Raw genomic sequence first — 19,783 nt, forward strand, 5'->3', positions numbered from 1 at the left:
GTGTAATGTAATGTAAACATAGACTTATATAGCGCAAAACAGGAAACACCCATTACATCGATGTAAAAACATCGCGGTGCGATAGCACCGCGACTTTTACATCGCATGATCGTTGACATCGCAGCCTTTTAGTACGCATGCTACAACGGCGCGATGCCATTAACATAGTATGCAATTACAACGCATTCGATGTTAAGATGCCATTACAACGCAACAGAAAACGGGCTTTTCCTTTTCACGTAAATGGCCAAAAAATGCTGACTGTCACGTACCTTGTTGGGCGACACAACTTTACAAAAATGCAGAACAGAAACGGGCTGAGATGAGGAGTTATGAATGAGGAACGGCAGAGCCTCCGTTATATTTGTGGGCCTCTGGTCTCTGAATCAGGAGGCTTTCAGCAATTAAGCCTAGGCGTAGTGTAGTAGGCATTATAGAGTTCCCAGTGTAGCAGAGAAACATGGCCTCAGTGGAGGGCATAGGATGCCCTGCACATAGGCAGCTGGCTGGTTACAAATAGGCTCCTTCAGGCCGCCCCAGGCCTTTCACAAGCTACTCCAAGCAGGACGAGTGCTGCAGGTAGGGTCTGTCCACTGTCACCCCCTTATGGCTGATGGTGGCACTGTTAGCTCAGGTCCCAGTCAGGACAAGGGCCGCTCAATGTGGGGGCCCAGAGACCGGTGTGGAGAGGGCATGGACGGTGTTGCCTTGTCCCAGCCATTTCCCGCTCCTGGTCAGGAGCAGGGCCGGGCTGACTAGCAGACAGCATTCCACAGGTAGTGGTCAAGAGGCCGTCGGCTCCAGGCATGTGCCATCAGGCTGTTGCAGGACTCCTTCAGTCTACACCATGCAGGACGAGCACTGGGGGCAGAAGTCGGGCTGCTATCGTTCCCACATGGCTGCTGATGCGCCAGTACCCTGAAGCCCCAGTCAGGGCAGGTGCTGCTGGAGGCCCAGGGATAGGTGTTGAGGGGCCCTGTAAATGTCGCCAGATCTCTGTTGCTGCCTGCAGGAGGACTGGTCTGTCCAGCAGACAGTGGCCCGTAGTCAATAAGCGGGATACCACCAATGCTCTTGACTTCAAAGTGCTGCTCCGCCCAGCACCTTAGGCCCAGTTCGTCAGACAGAGGCCAGGACAGGCCGATAGTTGGGGTGCTGTTGACTGACCATGGAGCTGGTCAACAGTCCGCCAGTTCATGGCCCCAGTCAGGGGGATGTCTCCAGATCGCCCCTTATGGACCCAACTGTTTGTAGTGGGCCACTGCCTCCGTCATGGATCCACCGGTGCACAGAGCTCGGGTCTCACCCCCATCTCAGTACAAGATTTTTTATGTGATTAGATACCTGTTATACAGAGAAAACGGAATAATTGAGCGCAGATCTAGCAGAAGATTCACACCTCTACCACAATGTAATGCAAAGGATATTATTGATGTGTGGAATAAAAAAAACTTACATTTTTCACAGAAATAATTTGTGCCCGTATGTTGACTTTTAAAATAACAGAGTGAACATTATAGGAGTGCAATACGATTCGCACAAGATACTGTCACAGACACATACTAAAATACGATTTATTAGCAGGCGATGTGATGACCTGCGATGTGTTGCACAAACGCGGCAGAGACACTACATACACGTGGGGATACCATGCGCACTGAAGGCGTGAAGTGAAGTGAAAACGGCGTTTGCGAAGTGAAAACGGCGTTGTATTTGCTCGCGTTGTGGCGGTTTTCGAAGTGCGATCATACAACAGCTCAAAACTGTCACCCTGCGGGTATCCTGGCGCTGCGACTTACCAAGTTGTCACTGACAGAACAAGGTAACCTATTCGCCAGTTTAGGAGAGCTCATTTTACTCATCCCTAGGGAAGAGCCAAGTCTTTAAGCTTTTCCTAAATGGAAGCAGAGATTTACTTTGTCTGATGTTCAGGGGAAGATCATTCCAGAGTCGTGAGGCTACTACATCGAATGCTCTACCACCTGTCCTGGTCTTCTTGAATCTGGTGGTAGTTACCAGATTTGCACCGGAAGAACTGAGATTTCTCCCAGGAGTATACCAGGTGAATTTCTCCTGCATGGATATTGGACCCAAACCATGTACTGCTCTAAACACAATACAGAGGGATTTTAATTGGATTCTCTCATTGATGGATAACCAGTGAAGGTCTTTTAAAGCTAAACTCGTTGAGGACCTGCGCTGCCTATTTAACGCCAATTTGGCTGCTATGGACTGGATCCTCTGCAGCTTCAGTAGCACTGATTGTGGTGCTCCCAGGTACAAAGAGTTACAGTAGACCAGTCTACTTAAAATTATACTCCTCACTACTAGGTGTCTAGTAGCACTGGGCAGTAATGGGAGAATCTGACGTAGTGGTCTTATCTGGGAGAAACAGATGCTAACTGTTTTATTGACTTGTGACTCCATTTGAAGGTTATCATCCATTAAAACCCCCAGATTTTTTACTGTTCTGGCTGGAGTCAATGGTTTATCCATAGGGGTGAGTCTAAACCCAGACTGAAAAAGCACTATCTCTGTTTTATCTCCATTAAATTGTAAGGAGTTTTTCCTGAGCAAGTTAGAGGTGTTATACACGCACTCCTGGAATTTATCGAGGTATACTGCTTGATTTCCTTCCAGGGAAAACACCAGTTGTGTGTTTTCTGCGTGATTGACTAGATCAATACCAAAGGACTTAATGATTGGGATCAGAGGGTGCAAATAGGTATTGGATAGGATGGGGCTCTTTGCAGAGCCCTGTGGCACCCCGTGTCGCACAGGGGTCTTTGGAGATGTGAACGATGAGATGGTTACCTCCTGTTGTCTGCCCATCAAATATGATTGCATCCACTTCAGTGCCCGTCCTTTCACTCCGATGTTCTCAAGTCTTTTTAACAGTATATTGTGATTCACTGTGTCGAATGCGGCCGACATATCCAGTAACTCTAATACGGACGAATTCCCATTGTCGGCTCGCACTCTCAGGTTGTCAAGTACCGTCCCTAGGGCTGTTTCAGTTCCATGCCCTGGTCGAAACCCGAATTGGTCCAGATCTAGCAGATGGTTTTCTTCTAGGTAGAAGGACGGGGATTTAGTAACTGCCCTCTCCAGAATTTTTACTGGGTATGGCAGAAGAGAGATTGGTCTGAAGCTCATTGGGCTTTTGGGATCAAGGGACGGTTTCTTAAGCAGCGGGGTCACCACTGCCTGCTTCCACACTTCCGGAACAACACCCTTTTCCAGTGATTGGCAGCAAATCTGCCTCAGCCGGCGGAATAGTTCCAGCTGAAACTCTTTCCATATTCCATGCGTAAGGGGAGCCAGAAGATTCACTTTGAGCCAGGTTGTTTGAAAGAACTCTAGAGCAGGCGGCTGGCAGCTATTAAGTGCCTCTGCCTGTTGCTCTTCTGCTAATGTCTTGGGTAGTTCCTTATCCTCATCCAGACTGCTATTGTTGTTGGAGTTTAGACCCCCAACAATCTTATTAATCTTTTCATCAGAGTAGACCGCTATATCATTTCAGAGTTTTTGTGTCGCGTCCACCTTGTTACCCATACATAATGATTGGATAGGTCCTTTATAATATTAAATAGTATTTGTGTGCTATTAGGCGCCTCCAAGATGGTTTTAGCATAATACTCTGCGACCTAGAGATAGCTTCCTTACATGAGGCCTGCAGCAATTTCAGCTCTTTTTTATTTGATTCCCCATACGACCTTCTCCATTTCCTCTCTGCCTGTTTGCGTTTTTTCCGCATCAGTTTTAGCTCTTCGCTATACCAAGGACCTGTGACCTTAGAGGAGATCTGAAAGACCGCACCTGTTCCCTTTTTTACCCAGGGATACAAGTGGATTTCAAAGGTCATTTGACTGACCTCCTGTGTGGCTAAAAGGAGACAACCAGCTACAAGAGGCCTTTTCTGCAACTGCTCGGCTGACCAGTGGCAACGGTACCTGGACTAGACCCTGCATTTGGCCTCTGACAACCTCTGGTCTCTTTTTACCTACTGTGTGGTCCTGGGGGGGCTTTAGATGTGTACTCCTGTAGTGGATTGGGACTTAAAGGACTAAGTCAGAGGTAAAGTCTTTAACCATCACATACCTGGTTGGTGTATCCGACTTGCGCTCCATTGCTGTCGGCGTCAAATTGCACTTAAGTCTCAGTCTCACGTGCCCATTAACGGTCATTGTCACTTTTTGCTTCTTGGCATTATTCCTACTTAAAACTTTTTAAACAATAATTTCTCCTGTTCCACTTATTAGATTGTTGTCATTTTGTTTCTTAAAATGTATTCTATTTTTCTAATTCGGTTTGGGATTTTTGTTGGTTTGCATTTTAACCTTTATTACTGTTTTGGTACTGCATGAATACTTCACACATTTCCCTAAATTAAGCCTGTCCGCTTTCTGCAAGTTGCAACCAGAAGGTTGAGCTCAGGTTAGTGTAGTGACTTTAAGGGTTTTGATTATTCTTTGAGGTGGGTAGTCACCCACCACAATTAATAAACCAATGTATTCCAGCTGTACTTTTCACTGGTATCCGACTTTCCTTAGACCTGTTTCTGTGCAGAAACTTTGAATGAGCACTTGCTACTTATGGTCATTCAAATGCTGCTTTCAAAACCAGTTCCCTCTTTGGTTAGAATAACCAGATTCCCTGAAAATATTTATTGTTGGCTCCTTTTAAAGTTTTCTTCTATGTATACTGAGCAAACCAAGTTGAACATTAGAAATTTATGTCTAGAAGAACCAGCTTCATACTTCTTGGTGAAATAAACGTTTTATTGATGCAATAGCCTCCACTCTCAAACCCTCGGCACAGTATTTCCTCAGCGATGCTCTACAACTGTGTTTCGTGGTTAACTTTAGATGTGAAACTACAGCTAACGTCAGAGCTGTGTTGTGCTGTGCACTCAGTCTTAAGTCCCACCCACATGTGGTGGTACACACCAACTCCCAATCAAAATGTAATTCAGAAAGAAACAATCTAATGAAGATAAGCTACTTCCCCAAAAGGTACATATGTCTATTTAAAGATCAATGTGAATGTTATGTTGTGTGCCATTAAGTAGTGCATCCTTGTCCTCCATTCTCTGTGATCTCCCATATGGTCACTAATTTTACATAATGCTTGGTGTTGGGTTCATTGAATGCCCATGCCATGTAAAGTTGATGAGTTGCAAGATTATCTGCTTGCTTATTACGTAATTGAATAGGGTTGGGTATATAGCATCTGCCTTTGTTTTGAAGATCCTGTAAATTTGAAGTAACTCATTAAGTTTGTTTTTAAATGAAATTTGAATAACTTAAGAGTTTTATTTTCTCCTAGTGTGCTTACGGAACGAAGGAGAAGGTTTACGAAATGACTCCATAGAGTTCATGGAGAAGTTTAATGCAACTATGCAGTGCTTTGAACAAAACAAACTAGTAAGTATTGTCCTGGCTTCGTTTCAATTATTGTTTTAATATAGCCAGTTAACTAGTTATATTATTTTATTCTGGACACTCTTGCTTTTGAACAAAACATTTTTAGTGTCATTAGTTTTAAAAAAAGTCTTTTGCATAATGTCAGGATTGGAGGACGCATGATTACAAGTGGTGACTGAACACCATACATGTTCCTCATGTAATTTCCAGTCAGGTTCCTTGTTTCAAGCACAACTTTAACATGATGCCACAAGCATATTGGACTCCGCATATTGGCAGCATCCTTTCTGGGCTGCTGATCATTCAGGCTTCTCCAACGGTACTCACGAGCTACCAGTAGTTCATAAGCTACTGGTAGCTCTCCAGCTACCTGTAAATAGCTCTCATGTGTGCAGCACATTGAAATAAATTAGAAGCTTTACTTGGTTGAATTAATATCTGTGTATTAAAACTGAAAATAGAGTATTTGAGATGCAAATGTGTATATTTTCTGAACTGGTAAGCTGATGTTTGGAGAAAAATGGTTGAATTTCCAATTTATTTTAAGCTTATATTTGAGTAATAAAAATCAAGCCATATTGTGGAGCACTTATAACTAATATTATTAACTTGCAACTTGTGGCATTGCAGTGACGGCCATTATGTGATACCCATGTAGAGGCATGACAAATCATTTTTTACATTACTGCTGGCAACCATGCCGGATGCATTGAGGTGATCTCTACTGGATAATCTTGCCTGTGGTAGCTGTAGGAAAGTAGGATCTGCTTTTATTGTTACCCACACTTTTTGCCTGGTGCTAAGCTGTTTTTGTCTAGTCTGACTGGGATCCTGCTAATTGGGACCCAGTTTATCTGCTTTCTCCCTTAAATTGTTATGACAAGTACTTGGGTACATACCAGATTGGATACTGGGGTACCCTTATAAGCCCCTAGTATGTGGTGCCAAGGTACCCAGGGCATAGGTACCCCAGAGGTCCCCCATAGGCTGAAGCATGCATTATGCCACCAATGGGAGACCATTCAAAATGAAACTACAGACCTGCCATTGCAGCCTGTCTATGCTAGTGCTAGCACCACTTACTTAAAGATATAGGCTTCCTATATCTAGGGTCACTGCACTTAAAACCTATAAGTCAACCCTATAGCAGGCCTTTGTAGTCCTGAAGGCAGGGTGCTTGGTTCTAAGCGGAGTCCATTTTCCTGGGTTGTCCGTGAAGCTGCCATATACTATGTAGAGGGGCACGCGTAATTACGCGATGGCCATATCGAAAACAGCTGCAACGTATCCTGTTGGGTGTCAAAGATTTTGGAATCCTACGATTCCAAGCACTGGAAGAGCCCTCTGTTAGACTCTCAGTGCTCCCGGTACCAGCCTTCTTGACCCAGACTGCACAAAATGGTTGCTGCTGACGAGAGACCCAATTCTGCCCTCGTTTTGCTGAGCCAAGCTCGAGCAGGGGAAGGCAGAACAATAGGGATCCTGTCACAGGGAGGTGTGACCGCCTCCCAGACAAGATTTAGTGTATTGGGGTAGGGTGGGTGCGCTTGGCAGCGCCACTCAGTCTGCATGTGGGGCACATTTGGTGTCCCCATGTCCAGCTCTGGGAGCCGTTGACTCCTGCTCTGGCGCAAAACTGGACAAAGGACATGGGAGTAACTTCCCCCCTGTCCGGACCGTGGGAGGGTCCCCCGAATCCTTTCCTTGGGGTACTTAGGGGCTTACCTATGGGTGGGTCCCTAGATTCGTCGTGGAACAAGATTCAGATCAGACACCACTTCTTCTACCATCTTGGCACTCTGGATTTCGTTTGAACTCATCTTCATCTCCCTTCCAGTCTGCTGCATCATCTGTGCCTGTGCACCATACTGCAACCTTCCAAGGCTTGTGGGCATCAAAGCCCCTTGAAGGAATCTCCCTTGGAGTGAAGGAGTCACTCCCCTGCATTCGCAGGCACTGCAACTAAGTTGACCGGTCTGCTGATCCAGAGCTCCTTCAGACTCCATAAGGTTCAGCAACACAGGTGGTGGTTTTCCACAAGTCCTGACATCTGCCCTGCCCTCTCACCCATGTGCACCTCATCAACTTGAAGTTGCAAAGGCTTGTTGCCTTCCTTCCAAGAAGATCTTTGGGCTCTAAGTAGCCCCCACCTCGAGCATCTACAGAGACCAGAATCCTCAGCTACACCGCATCCTTGTGCATCGTAGCCTGCATCTTTTGGTGAGCTGATTGAGGTCCTCTCACCACTCCAGTGCCTGTGGGTCTATTTGAGGGTCACCGTTGTTTATTTTGGGCTCCCCAGATTGCTCAGGGTCTGCCCTGACTCCCCTGCTTTTGGTGAGTCCCCTGCACCTTCTTTGACTTCTGCGTGGGTTGCAGTTGCCATGGCTTGTTGGTGCTCCCGCCGGACACCGACCCCTCAGCAATCGACATCCAACGTGGGCCAGCTCATGCACTGCTCCTGGTCTTCCTCAGCGTCGCCTGGTCCTCACAGCTGTAGAGTCAAGATCATCGTCATCCATCCTGCAACACACGACATCGGAGGGCATTCGTCTTCCAAGTCTCCTGGTCATTCCTGAATGACACGGTCTCTGTTCCCTCTGCTTGCAGGTTCCTCTCATCTCTAATTCACCTTCGGATTACACCGGACACTTTCTCCTTCTTGGGCAGCGGCACTTTCCTGAAGTCCTCCATTGGGTTCGACTGTGGTTTCTGACCCACCACTTTTCTGACCCACCACTTCACTATGCACTCTGCTTCCCTGGTGTAGTTAACATGGGTACTAGGGTATCCACGGGTTGCATGGCTCTCCAACTTTCTGTCTTCCATGGGGTTTTCTTCAGGGTCAACTGGGAAGGATCCTTAATCTTTAAAAATCCAACCATGACTTACCCGTAGAGTTATACGGAGCACGCGGTCGTGTTCCCACACTGCACACGCTCTCCGTGGGTTCCCTATCTCCTCACCTTGAGTGGGTCCTTGGGTCCTCAGCACTTCTACATCCTCTCAACACTGTCTTGACCGGAGTCGTGTTTCTTATACCACTTTCTTAGTATATGGTTTGGCACCCTGATGAGATATTGGTAATTAATGGTGAAAGTTTGCTGCACTGCAGAATCTTACACTTGGACTTGGAATACATAACGAAGCTGTGTTAAGTTGAACAGGAGCTATTGGCAGATTGCTCAATGTAGGTTCCATGAACTTTGATGAGCTCAGTCGAAATTGCTGGTAATGCAGTCTTGATGAAATGCACAGATGGAGGTAAGAAAGTACACTGTAGAGACTGGATCAGGGTATAGTAGACAACTAGATGAAATTATGTCTTTTAATTTATTTTATCTGCAAAATAATTTTGTTGGGTTACGTGTTAGATGTCCCCAGGAGTTCCATGGCCTTCGGTCCACTCAGTGGATGCTCACCGTGGAGAAATTGGGGGTAAAACTAATGCTCCAATAAGGGAAAGCCCTACCCAAGCAGAAGCAGGATGTGAGGTCCTCATATTGGTGTGGCCATCTATCCCGGTTAGCTTTTTTGTGAGTGCTGGGGAAGTCTTGCGCCTGGACAGCTGCTGAGTATATTCAACACAGTTCCTCTGTTCTTGTCTTGGCTTGCTGAGTTGCTCTTTTGTTAAAGTCGATTTTGGATTTAGTCATTAATATAAATGTCAGCAAAAAACTCCCAACATTATTTATTCTCGTGCTAATGCAGTAGTAGCCTCCAGTTTATACTGTGTTTTAGGTGCAGGGCTTTGATTCTAGGTTCCTCTCTTGGAACTTCTGGAGTGGTTACTGGTGTTAAAAGCGAGCAATCAATGCAAAACATGCACCCATAATGTGTGCAGGATAGATGTGAATTCCGCTTGCATGAGGCATTCCCCCTTTTTTGCACCAGGCTCTAAATGGGGTTCGTGAATTAGTCCAGGACATGGCACACGATCCAGCTGTGTGGCCAAGATTTATTTATTTATTTATTTTTTAAACCTTTATTGTACCTTTACATAATTACACAGCCATTCGCCTACAACCCAAAGGGCCGGCCGCTAATAATTGAGCATTGGATGCCGCGCAGGAGGATAGGTACATACTTTGATCACGTTGCTGAAAAGTAAAAGGTTCATCTCACGGCAAAGTGAAAGGTACATAACTGACGATATGTTGCTAATCAGTAATGGTTTTAGTTTTTTGTTTTTTTATGAAAATAACAAAAAATAGCAATGAGGAAATCACATTGCGGTCATCCAAAAGTAATTAATGCTGTATAGCTGTATTGAAAGTCTACCCGACAGTATGTGCTACTATTTATAGTCATGACTCAAACCCAGATTGACGGGCAGTAACACCCATGTGCCTACGCGTTACTGTTCTTCAGTCCCAACCCTGTCTACTCATACTGCCCATTCCTCGGGACCCGGGACCCCTCCCTCACACAGTATCCTCTCCCCTCTGCAACCCTCTCGTGACACCTCAGCCGACCTCCCCCTCTTCATCTGACTCCAACGGGACGTCCTCTGGTAGAGTATCACAGATTTCACCACGGTACACATTCCATGGGGTCCATATCTTGTTCCACTTCCCTGGACATGCACGACTCAAGTATACCGCCCTCTCTGTCACCATTATCTTATCCATGTTCATGCACCACTGCGACTTCGTCGGCAATTCTGCTGCCCCCCAGCGCTGTGCGATATCTCTCTTGGCCACTATCATGCCTAACGTAACCCAAAGTTGGCCACATCTGGACAGGTCATTCGGCCCCCACACATTTAAGAGACATTGTCGCGGTTCGGGAAGTAGAGAGGTCTCCAGAGTCTGTGACACAGTGCGCATTATTTGTCTCCAATAATCTTGGATGCGTGGGCAGTCCCAGATTGTGTGGAAGAAGGACCCCTCCTCCCCACAGCCACGGAGACAGTAAGGATGTTGTATTCTGTGGATGCGGTGTAATAGTGTTCTCGTGTAATACACTCTGTGTAGGACCTTAAGCTGTACGAGTCTCAGCCTGGCTGAGATGCCTACCTCTTTTGGGGATGCTAGTGCCTCATTCCATTAGTGTTCGTCCAGGGCGTCCACTTCCCCTTCCCATCTTTCTTTCAATGAGTTCAGCGGGTCAGGTAAGTTATTAAGGAGCTTGCGGTATGTCAATGATGTCGCTCGCTCAATCATGAAGTCAGTTAGAAGACGATCCTCCATCAGGGATGATTCTGGTATATCCGCCCCGGAGGGGATGGCCGTGAGCAAAGCATGGCGTATCTGGACATAGCGGTACGATTCTTGTGGCCCCAGTTCGTACAATTCCCTCAGGCGGTCAAATGTAATATCCTCTCCTCTTTCCCACAGGTCACCCACCGTGGATATCCCAATGGTGTCCCAGTGAGAGAAGCCCTTGCTGTATCTCAAATTTATCCCAGAGCGTGGCCAAGATTTTTTGACCGATTTTATTGTGAGGGTGTAGATGATCCTCTACCTATTGTTAATATTGGTCAGTGGCATCTGCCTTGGAATGGGGTAGTGAAAGCAGAAAAAAGAAAACGTACCTGTTAACGCCACTGCCTCTCCTCCATCATCTTCTCTCGGCACTGTCAGCATGGAATGGAAGCACCCAGTCTCCCTGACTCTCCCAGCCAATAACAACGCTGCTCTCACCATGACAGCAGCGTTGTGATTGGTCTGAGCTTTGTGGTTCAGCGCTCTGACAGGGGCTGGCAGGCTGTGCCTGTTCTCCACCCAGGCTGCATTTCAGCGCAGTGGACATGTGAAGTGCGTATGACGGTTTGGCCGGCCCAAAACGACCGGCTAAACTATCATGCGCACTTAGAGAGTGTAAACCACGCCTCCATCTGCTCTGGCCAGCCCAGCCCCTCCCCGCCCTAACCTGGCTCCGAGTCCACACTGAAAAATAAATTGATAATAACGTCATGTTATTATCATTTTATTTTTTTGCACTGCTGAAAGAGCAGTGGGGTGACACTTTAACTCCTTAGCGGAGGAGCCACCACTGCTATTGTTTATTTTGTCATGTGGCCCAAAGCCTGGGATTGTACATTGTACAGATTGTCAATAATGTAGGTCTTGTTTGTAGAGGCAATAAGATACTGGGAGGGGTGGGACTGCATCAATCAATCAATCAATCAGTGACACTTATAAAGCGCGCTACATACCCGTAGGGTCTCAAGGCGCTGGGGGGGGGGGGGGTGCCGCTACTGCTCGAACAGCCAGGTCTTCAGCTTCTTCCTGAAGGAGAGGTGGTCTTGGGTCAGGCGCAGGTCGGTCGGGAGGGAGTTCCAGGTCTTGGCGGCCAGGTAGGAGAAGGACCTTCCTCCTGTAGTCGCTCTTCGGATGCGGGGGACGGCGGCGAGGGCGTGGTTGGCTGATCGGAGGTGGCGTTTGGGAGCGTAGAAGTTGATCCGGCTGTTGAGGTAGCTCGGGCCTTGGTCGTGTAGGGCTTTGTGTGCGTGGGTGAGGAGGCGGAAGGTGATTCTTTTGTTGACGGGGAGCCAGTGAAGGTCTCTCAGATGTCCGGTGATGTGGCTGGTTCGTGGGATGTCGAGGATAAGTCTGGCTGAGGCGTTCTGGATCCGTTGGAGTCTCTTCTGGATCTTGGCGGTGGTACCGGCGTAGAGGGCGTTGCCGTAGTCCAGTCAGCTGGTGACGAGGGCCTGGGTGACGGTCTTCCTGGTCTCGGTGGGGATCCACCAGAAGATCTTCCGTAGCATGCGTAGGATGTTGAAGCATGCCGAGGAGACGTTGTTGACTTGCCTGGTCATGGAGAGGGAGGAGTCCAGGATGAAGCCCAGGTTGCGTGCATGGTCTGTCGGTTTGGGTGCGGTGCCCAGGGCGGGAGGCCACCAGGAGTCGTCCCAGGCGGAGGGTGAAGAGCCCAGGATGAGGACCTCCGTCTTGTCAGAGTTCGGTTTCAGGCGGCTGGTCGTCATCCACTCGGCTACCTCTTTCATCCCTCCGTGCAGGTTGGCTCTGGCGGAGGCGGGGTTGTTGGTCAGGGAGAGGATCAGCTGGGTGTCGTCGGCGTAGGAGATTATGCTGAGGTTGTGTTTGCGTACGATGGCCGCGAGGGGGCTCATGTAGACGTTGAAGAGGGTGGGGCTCAGAGATGATCCTTGAGGGACGCCGCAGATGACTTCGGAGGCCTCTGATTTGTACGGTGGTAGGCGGACTCTCTGTGTTCTTCCGTCGAGGAAGGAGATGATCCATTCCAGCGCCTTGTCCTGGATTCCGATGTTGCTGAGGCGCCGTACTAGGGTGCGGTGGCAGACCGTGTCGAATGCCGCGGAGAGGTCTAGGAGGATGAGGGCCGCTGTTTCTCCATTGTCCATCAGGGCTCGGATGTCATCGGTGGCGGCGATGAGGGCGGTCTCGGTGCTGTGATTGGCTCGGAAGCCGGACTGTGAGGGGTCGAGGGATCCGTTCGTCTCGAGGAAGGCGGCCATCTGCTTGTTGACGGTCTTCTCGATGACTTTGGCTGGAAACGGGAGGAGCGAGATGGGGCGGTAGTTCTTGAGGTCGGTGGGGTCCGCTGTTGGTTTCTTGAGTAGAGCGCTGAGTTCGGCGTGTTTCCAGCTCTCAGGGAAGATGCATCTAAGCATCAAGCTTAGTTAGGATTTGCTAGCATACAAACAGGTGCCATGCAGATTAAACACAGACCATCGCCACAATTGCATAAACCACCAAGCTGTTTAGTCAGCGTAATGACAGAAGAAACCAGAAGTCTTACTTCTTGATGCCTCTGTGTTCTATAAATAATTACTAGTTCTATGAGTGTAGACTCTTTAGTGCGCACAGTACTATATACGACTCAGTTGGGATCATCTATCATATTTTAGTGGGTATGGTAGTTTAATTTTGATGGTGAAATGTTTGTTTGAAAATGTTATCAAATAATGAAAGAACTTGTTGAAAGTGACATGCTCTGTCTTTTAACATTTTAAGTGGATCTGTTTTTAATTTTTAGGTAGTGACTCACATCCCCTTCCAAGAAGGGAACTATTCTAAAGTGTGCACCAACTGCAGTAAGATGTATAAAGATTTGACTGAGTTATACGCCCAAATGCAAGAGGGAAACACAATGTGCATTGACATAGAAGATGCTGTAAGTATTTCCTTTCACAAAATCGGTGACCTAGCCTTTATTCAGAGCACGTGTGCATCGTTTTTATTTCTGATTTTGTTTGCCAAACCATCCGTCTGTTTAGAAAATAATTTATAATGCATTTATTTATCGCCTTTAGCCTGTCCAATTTTGAACCAGATACCACATTTTTCTAAAAGCTAGCATTTTTGCCCACTTATCCAGTATTGGGGTATCTTTCATAGATTCACATGCTTGAATCATTCCCCGTCGTCGAAGTGGAAGTCCCAAAGTAATATAAATAAAGCAGTAATTAAAGAACTTGCATAGGCTATCATGGAGGCAACCATGCCTTTATTAGCCTCTCTATTTCCTTTTCTAAAAAAGGACCAAACTTAAATACAACCAATCAGTAACCAGCACCCTCTAGAACCTTCGCATAGAGAGACTGAGCACCTTAGATTTTCACTGTACGTTGTGCGTGAATGGAGTCTCCCTGAGCTCTGTTCAGTTCTTCAATATTTCTCTCAGATAAGTCTTATTTTTCTTACTGAACAATGTGTGACAGGAGAAGACTATTTCACCCGTATAAATCCTGTGGGAAAATAAAAAGGGTTCATATTGATTCCCATAAGGATTGCATCTATTGCGTCTATACTTATCATGAGGAAAAGCAATGTAAAGTCTGCTGCACCTTTTCATCTAAGACTCTTAGAGATAGAAAGGGCAGACATACTTTTGTTGTGGCTAAAGAAGACATAAGGAGCATCTTCTGAGGAGGAGAGTGACACTTCTTCTAAATCCCATAAGAGGCCTAGGTCACATGAGCGTCAGCTGGACAAGGTCAGGAAACACCCTAAAACCTCTCATCTGACCAAGGAAACTTGAAAAAAGGTGAAAGTATCTAAAGTCTCCTCGTAGCTAGTCTTGCCTCATCATTCTTGGACTTCTAAGGCAAAATTGGAATCTTCAGGACTTTCCAGGGATAAATCCAGCAACAGATCTGTGACGCCTGTCTCTTCAGCAACACGTACAATGACTACTCTCTTGTCATCAAGACCCTCTATTGCGCCTACGACAGCGACAGTGAGGTTGCCATCGTCGATGACACCACCACCACCGTCGATGACGTCTTCGAAGCTGTCGACGGTATGCTCGTCGACAGTGGAGCCATCGACGATTTTGCCTTCAACAAGAAAATCAGGGTCACTGATGGTCCCATCGACTAAGTCACTTCAAATGTAGTCCACACCATCCAGAGTGTCCAGAACATCGCTATGACCTGAATTTCAATCGCCAAGCAAGATTTCGCCTTTTCTTCTAAGTCACCTTCAAGACACAAAGGAAATGGATAATGATGGTCCCTTTGGGACTGCTCATAGTCCTTCTGAACTTAATGTCAAGTGCCAAGAGGAGGATGAGGATTATTATGACTAGGAACAGTACTACCGACACTATCCAGTTCCTCCCACACAGTATCAGCATTTTAGATTTTATGTTGATCCACCAAGGCAAGAACCTGCTCAATTACCCTCTTCTTTAATACAAGACTTACAGGCCATGCTCACAGACTACAGATAAAGGTTCCCGCCCAAGAGGAACACGTGACTGTGCCACCACCGCCTCCATCAGCACCTTCTGTAGCACCGCTTACACCAATACTGCTTCCTCCTGCTGCTCCTAGGATGACGCCACAACCCATCATTCCTGTTCCTCCTAGAAAGGATCCATCCTCTTCTGAAGAAGAGCCTGAAGAGGGAGAAGTACACGACCCTCCCCCACCCACAGATGAATGGGATAACCATATTATACCTACACCATCTCCTCCTCTGTGTCGTCCTCTGACTCACCTCGAGAGGACATTGGAGGTTTTCATAATTTAATGGACAGGGCTACGTCCAGATTTCATCTGCCCACATTAGTCAAGCAAACAGATTGTTTCCTTTATGACTTTAAAGAACCATCAAGGAAATCGGTAAGATCTATACCCATTATAGACCATATCTGTCCAGAAGGACTTAACCCCTTCGATGCTGGTGACAAAGCCAGCTCGTCATGGGCGTTACCTGCGCTGCGCGCATGACGAGCTGGCTTTGTCACGTAACGCACGATTTTCGAATTTTCAGCGCGCAGCGGGAAAACCCGCTAGCGCGCATGCGGTTAAAGAAATGAAGTCACCTGACACTGTAGGGCTGGTACTGCCAAGACTAGATAAAAAATACAGGGCCCCAGAGGATGCCTTACGGGACATCCCAAACCGGACTCTGTGATTTCCCAAGCGGCTCAGAGAAGATAAAAAAACTCTTCCACCTCCATCACGTCTCCACTGGACAAGGAAAGACACCATTTGGATTCCATTGGGAAGAGATTTTCATTCATGTCCACAATCTCGGTCAGGGCTGCTAAAGCACTAGCCATTCTGGGCCTCTGCGACTAGCAAATGTGGTCTGATATCGGAGCCATGCTGGAGTTTATAGCAGAGGAAAATAAACAGGAATTTCGTAAGGTACTGGCTGAGGGAGAGCGCACAGCTGCCGATAATATTGAATGTGCCATGGACATAGCCATAACAGGTTTTCGTCAACTAGCTGGTGCAGCTGTTTTAAGACACCAAGGATGGCTTAGGGCAACGTTCTTCTGTCCAGAAGTGCAATAAAAAATATTGGACATGGCGTACGATGGGGACAGTCTATTTGGAAAACATATAGACGAGGCTCTACTAGCCATCAAAACGGATACAGACACAGCCAAAGCATTAGGTACCCTGCAGTATGGCAAAGTGCCCTTTCGGGGCGCACAAGGGCGTGGATTTTCAACCTATAGAGGTACTTTCCAGCATACCCAAAACTATCCTTTCAGCCACAATATCAGGGTTACCAGCAGCAACCCTACCGATAGCCAACAGCTGGTTTCTCCAGGTAAGGCTCACGTAGGAAACCAACATCACAAGCACGTACCTCAGTTCGCAAGTAGTGACCACATCAGGGTACCAGTTACTACTTTCTCCCCTCCCAACCATTGTGAACATTTCCAGTCATAACCATCAATGGCGCAATATTACAACGGACAGTTGGGTATTGGATCTCATATCTTATGGACACACTCTAGAATTCATCCAGCGCCCACCAAACACTCCGCCCGGGGATCGCACCCTCCTCTCTTCACTTACTTGAACAAGAAGTGAAGCTTATGCTACTGAAAGGGGCAATAGAGAGGGTGCCAGTAGCACAAAGAGGAAAAGACTTGTTCGAGGCATATGGGCTGCACTTTTAGCATTAGATCACCATCTGGTGGTGGGCCCGGATGATTACACCTTGTTGTTGTCTTGGAAGAGTTTTTGTCTGTTGGGTGACTCCTCCCTTAGACCGTAGTGCGCATGGGCATCAACTCCATCCTCAGATTGTTTTTTCCGCCATCGGGCTCGGATGTGTTCATCGTTCGGTCCCGTTAACGATCTCTTTTCGAATCCATAAATCAATCTTCAACATCGTCTTCGATACTGATTCCGGTTGCCTGCGTCGAAGAGAGGACCCACTTCTCCATTCCAGAGCTCGTCGGGACCAACTGCTCCATTGGGCCTTTGGCTCATGAAAAGAACACCGTTCAAGAAGTGCCCTCAGTGTGGACACAAGTTTCCCCACACCGACCTTCATGAGGTTTGCAACGTGTGCTTGTCCCCAGAGCACGAGAGTTGAGACTGTGAGGCCTGTGCTTCGTTCCGGTCCAAGAAGACAATCGGGGACCGTCTAGCTCGAAGAGCTATGGAGCAGTCCTTGTCGTCGACACCAGACCTCATCAGAGACGAGGCGCCAATCGAGGTAGACGTCGAAGAACAGCAAGAAGATGTCGCTTCCGAGGCAGAAGAGTCAGTTTCCGGAGAGGAGGATCGATCCGAAGATGGCGATCTGCTTCCAGCTGGTCAACAGGTCTTGAGTAAGAGCGTCGACCCTGTTAACCCCCCTCATTCCGGGACAGGCTTCGGTTCCACCCCCAGCCTCGGGGCCGGGGGCACACCGATTTAAAAACTTCCGATGCCCCGCCTTCGGGCTCGGCAGCGAGTGTTAAAAAGCCTCAGGTCGACTCGGGCTCGAGTCAGACCGTCGGTCCAGAAAAACAAAAAGTGCTTATGCCGAAGTCAGCATCGGCACCAAGACACCCTTCGACACCGAGGGTTACGGAACTGAATCCGAAACCAAGTTCGGCACGGAAAGATGTTCCAAAGGTTACCGAAACAACAAGAACTACGTCGGTAACTAAAAAATCGAACCCGATAACTGTTTCCATAACGAAACACATTTCGGCACCAAGAACAGACGAGTCTAAGCACTCGGCAGCAAAAGCTTCTGATCCTAAAAGCGTAAATCCAAGCACAAACCAAGATAAATCTTCGGACTCGAAAGCAAGACCCGTTCCAAAGATAATAGACACTATAAAAAATAAACCTCACGACTCTAAACCTCAAAAATCGAAGCCGAAGGAAGATTTACCAGTGGAGGAGCTTTTCCAGCCTGATGTAAGGCAAAAGACTCTAAAAATTCACCCACAAACAGGACAAATATATACCGTGCCTGAAAAGAGGAAAATAGACTGTCCTAAACCATCTCCTGTTCCTCCAAAGAAGCATATTCAGACTGTACACACAAGACCTCCCTCACCACAAGTAAAATTACTAGATATTTCTCCTGCACAGTCACCAGCTAGTACACATAGTATAGTTCCACAGGAGGAGGATTAGGGGGATACATACTCTCAACACTGTTATCAACAAATAGAGGAGAGTGATGACCCAGATAATATGGCTAGGTCATCAGGTGACCCATGGGAAGATTACAATGCACCAGATCTACCACAAGACGAAGCATACCCGTCTAGACCATCTCCACCAGATGACACCATTGGGTTCACACAACACATCCATAGAGCAGCTAAGCTACTTTCCATGGAGTGGACCTGCATACAGATTCAATAGAAGAGGATTTTCTTATGGATACACTGTTAACATCACATAGAACCACTACCACACTGCCAATACTAAATGGAGTGGTAAGACATGCACCAGAAATATTTAAAGATCCAGTCAGGGCCAGGGTAATTAACCCCAGACTGGAAAAGAAATATAAAGCGGCTCCCTCTGATCCTGCATACATTAAGGGACAGTTGACACTAGATTCGTTGGTAGTGTCCAATGCGAGAAAGAGAGCCAATTCGTAGTCAACAGGGGATGTTCCAACTCCTGACAAAGAATCAAAGCTTCTAGATGCCTCAGGGAAGCGCACACTATCACAAGCTGCCAACATATGGAGGATCGCTAACACTCAAGCTCTGTTAGCAAGATATGACAGAGCTCATTATGATGAGCTAGAGTCTCGTATGCAGCACCTGCCAGAACAGCCCAGAGCCCTCAGCTGAAACTGATTTTGAAGCGTGACTCTTCGGCATTGAGAACTCGAGAGTGGTATCGTAGCTTCAGGAATTGCGCGCTGAGCATTTTCTTTCCATTGAGATTGCAGCGAGTTGTAACTGTGCAGTGTTGTGAACGCTCTGTGACCACAGCTTGATTAAAGGGTTAGCGCTAATCTGGCTGTGCTTGCTGGTATAGTTAGATAAGTTTCGTTTTTGGCTCCACCACCATCTTGTGTGTTGTCCTTTCCCCTGACACGCCTCCCCGAGACCGCCTCCCAGCTGCCCCTCCCACCCACGAACAGAGGGTTCCCGTCCTCCCAAGGCAGATTGTGACCGCCTGGACCTCGTCCTGAACGGCCGCTCCCCCCTCACGCTCCCTGACTCCAGCTAATTGCAGCGCCCAGAGCCCTCAGCTGAAACTGATTTTGAAGCGTGACTCTTCGGCATTGAGAACTCGAGAGTGGTATCGTAGCTTCAGGAATTGCGCGCTGAGCATTTTCTTTCCATTGAGCTTGCAGCGAGTTGTAACTGTGCAGTGTTGTGAACGCTCTGTGACCACAGCTTGATAAAAGGGTTAGCGCTAATCTGGCTGTGCTTGCTGGTATAGTTAGATAAGTTTTGTTTTTGGCTCCACCACCATCTTGTGTGTTGTCCTTTCCCCTGACACGCCTCCCCGAGACCGCCTCCCAGCTGACCCTCCCACGCTCCGCCCCCTCCACTGTCCATTAATGTCAGATGGTCCCACGCGCAGCGTCCACGCGCAACGTACACGCCGAAGGTGCGCCAAAGGTAAGCCCGTCTACGCCCGTCCGTGCCTGGCCCGCGCCCAGCGCCAGACCCCCTGCCCCTCGCGCGGCCCATCCCTCCCG

At 47.6% G+C, this 19,783-nt stretch overlaps 1 protein-coding gene across 1 annotated transcript in view; it reads left to right on the forward strand.

Annotated features, from left to right (window-relative positions):
• The window catches only part of OSTM1 (osteoclastogenesis associated transmembrane protein 1), a 205,120-nt gene that overhangs the window by 148,317 nt on the left and 37,020 nt on the right, over positions 1-19,783 (forward strand). Inside the window, exons 3-4 of the mRNA XM_086926684.1 lie at positions 5,329-5,426; positions 13,395-13,532. Coding sequence (XP_086782810.1) covers positions 5,329-5,426; positions 13,395-13,532 — 236 coding nt within the window. The remainder of the gene's footprint in view (positions 1-5,328; positions 5,427-13,394; positions 13,533-19,783) is intronic.

Source organism: Lissotriton vulgaris, chromosome 6 (assembly GCF_964263255.1).
Source record: "Lissotriton vulgaris chromosome 6, aLisVul1.2, whole genome shotgun sequence".
NCBI classification, from domain to species: domain Eukaryota; kingdom Metazoa; phylum Chordata; class Amphibia; order Caudata; family Salamandridae; genus Lissotriton; species Lissotriton vulgaris.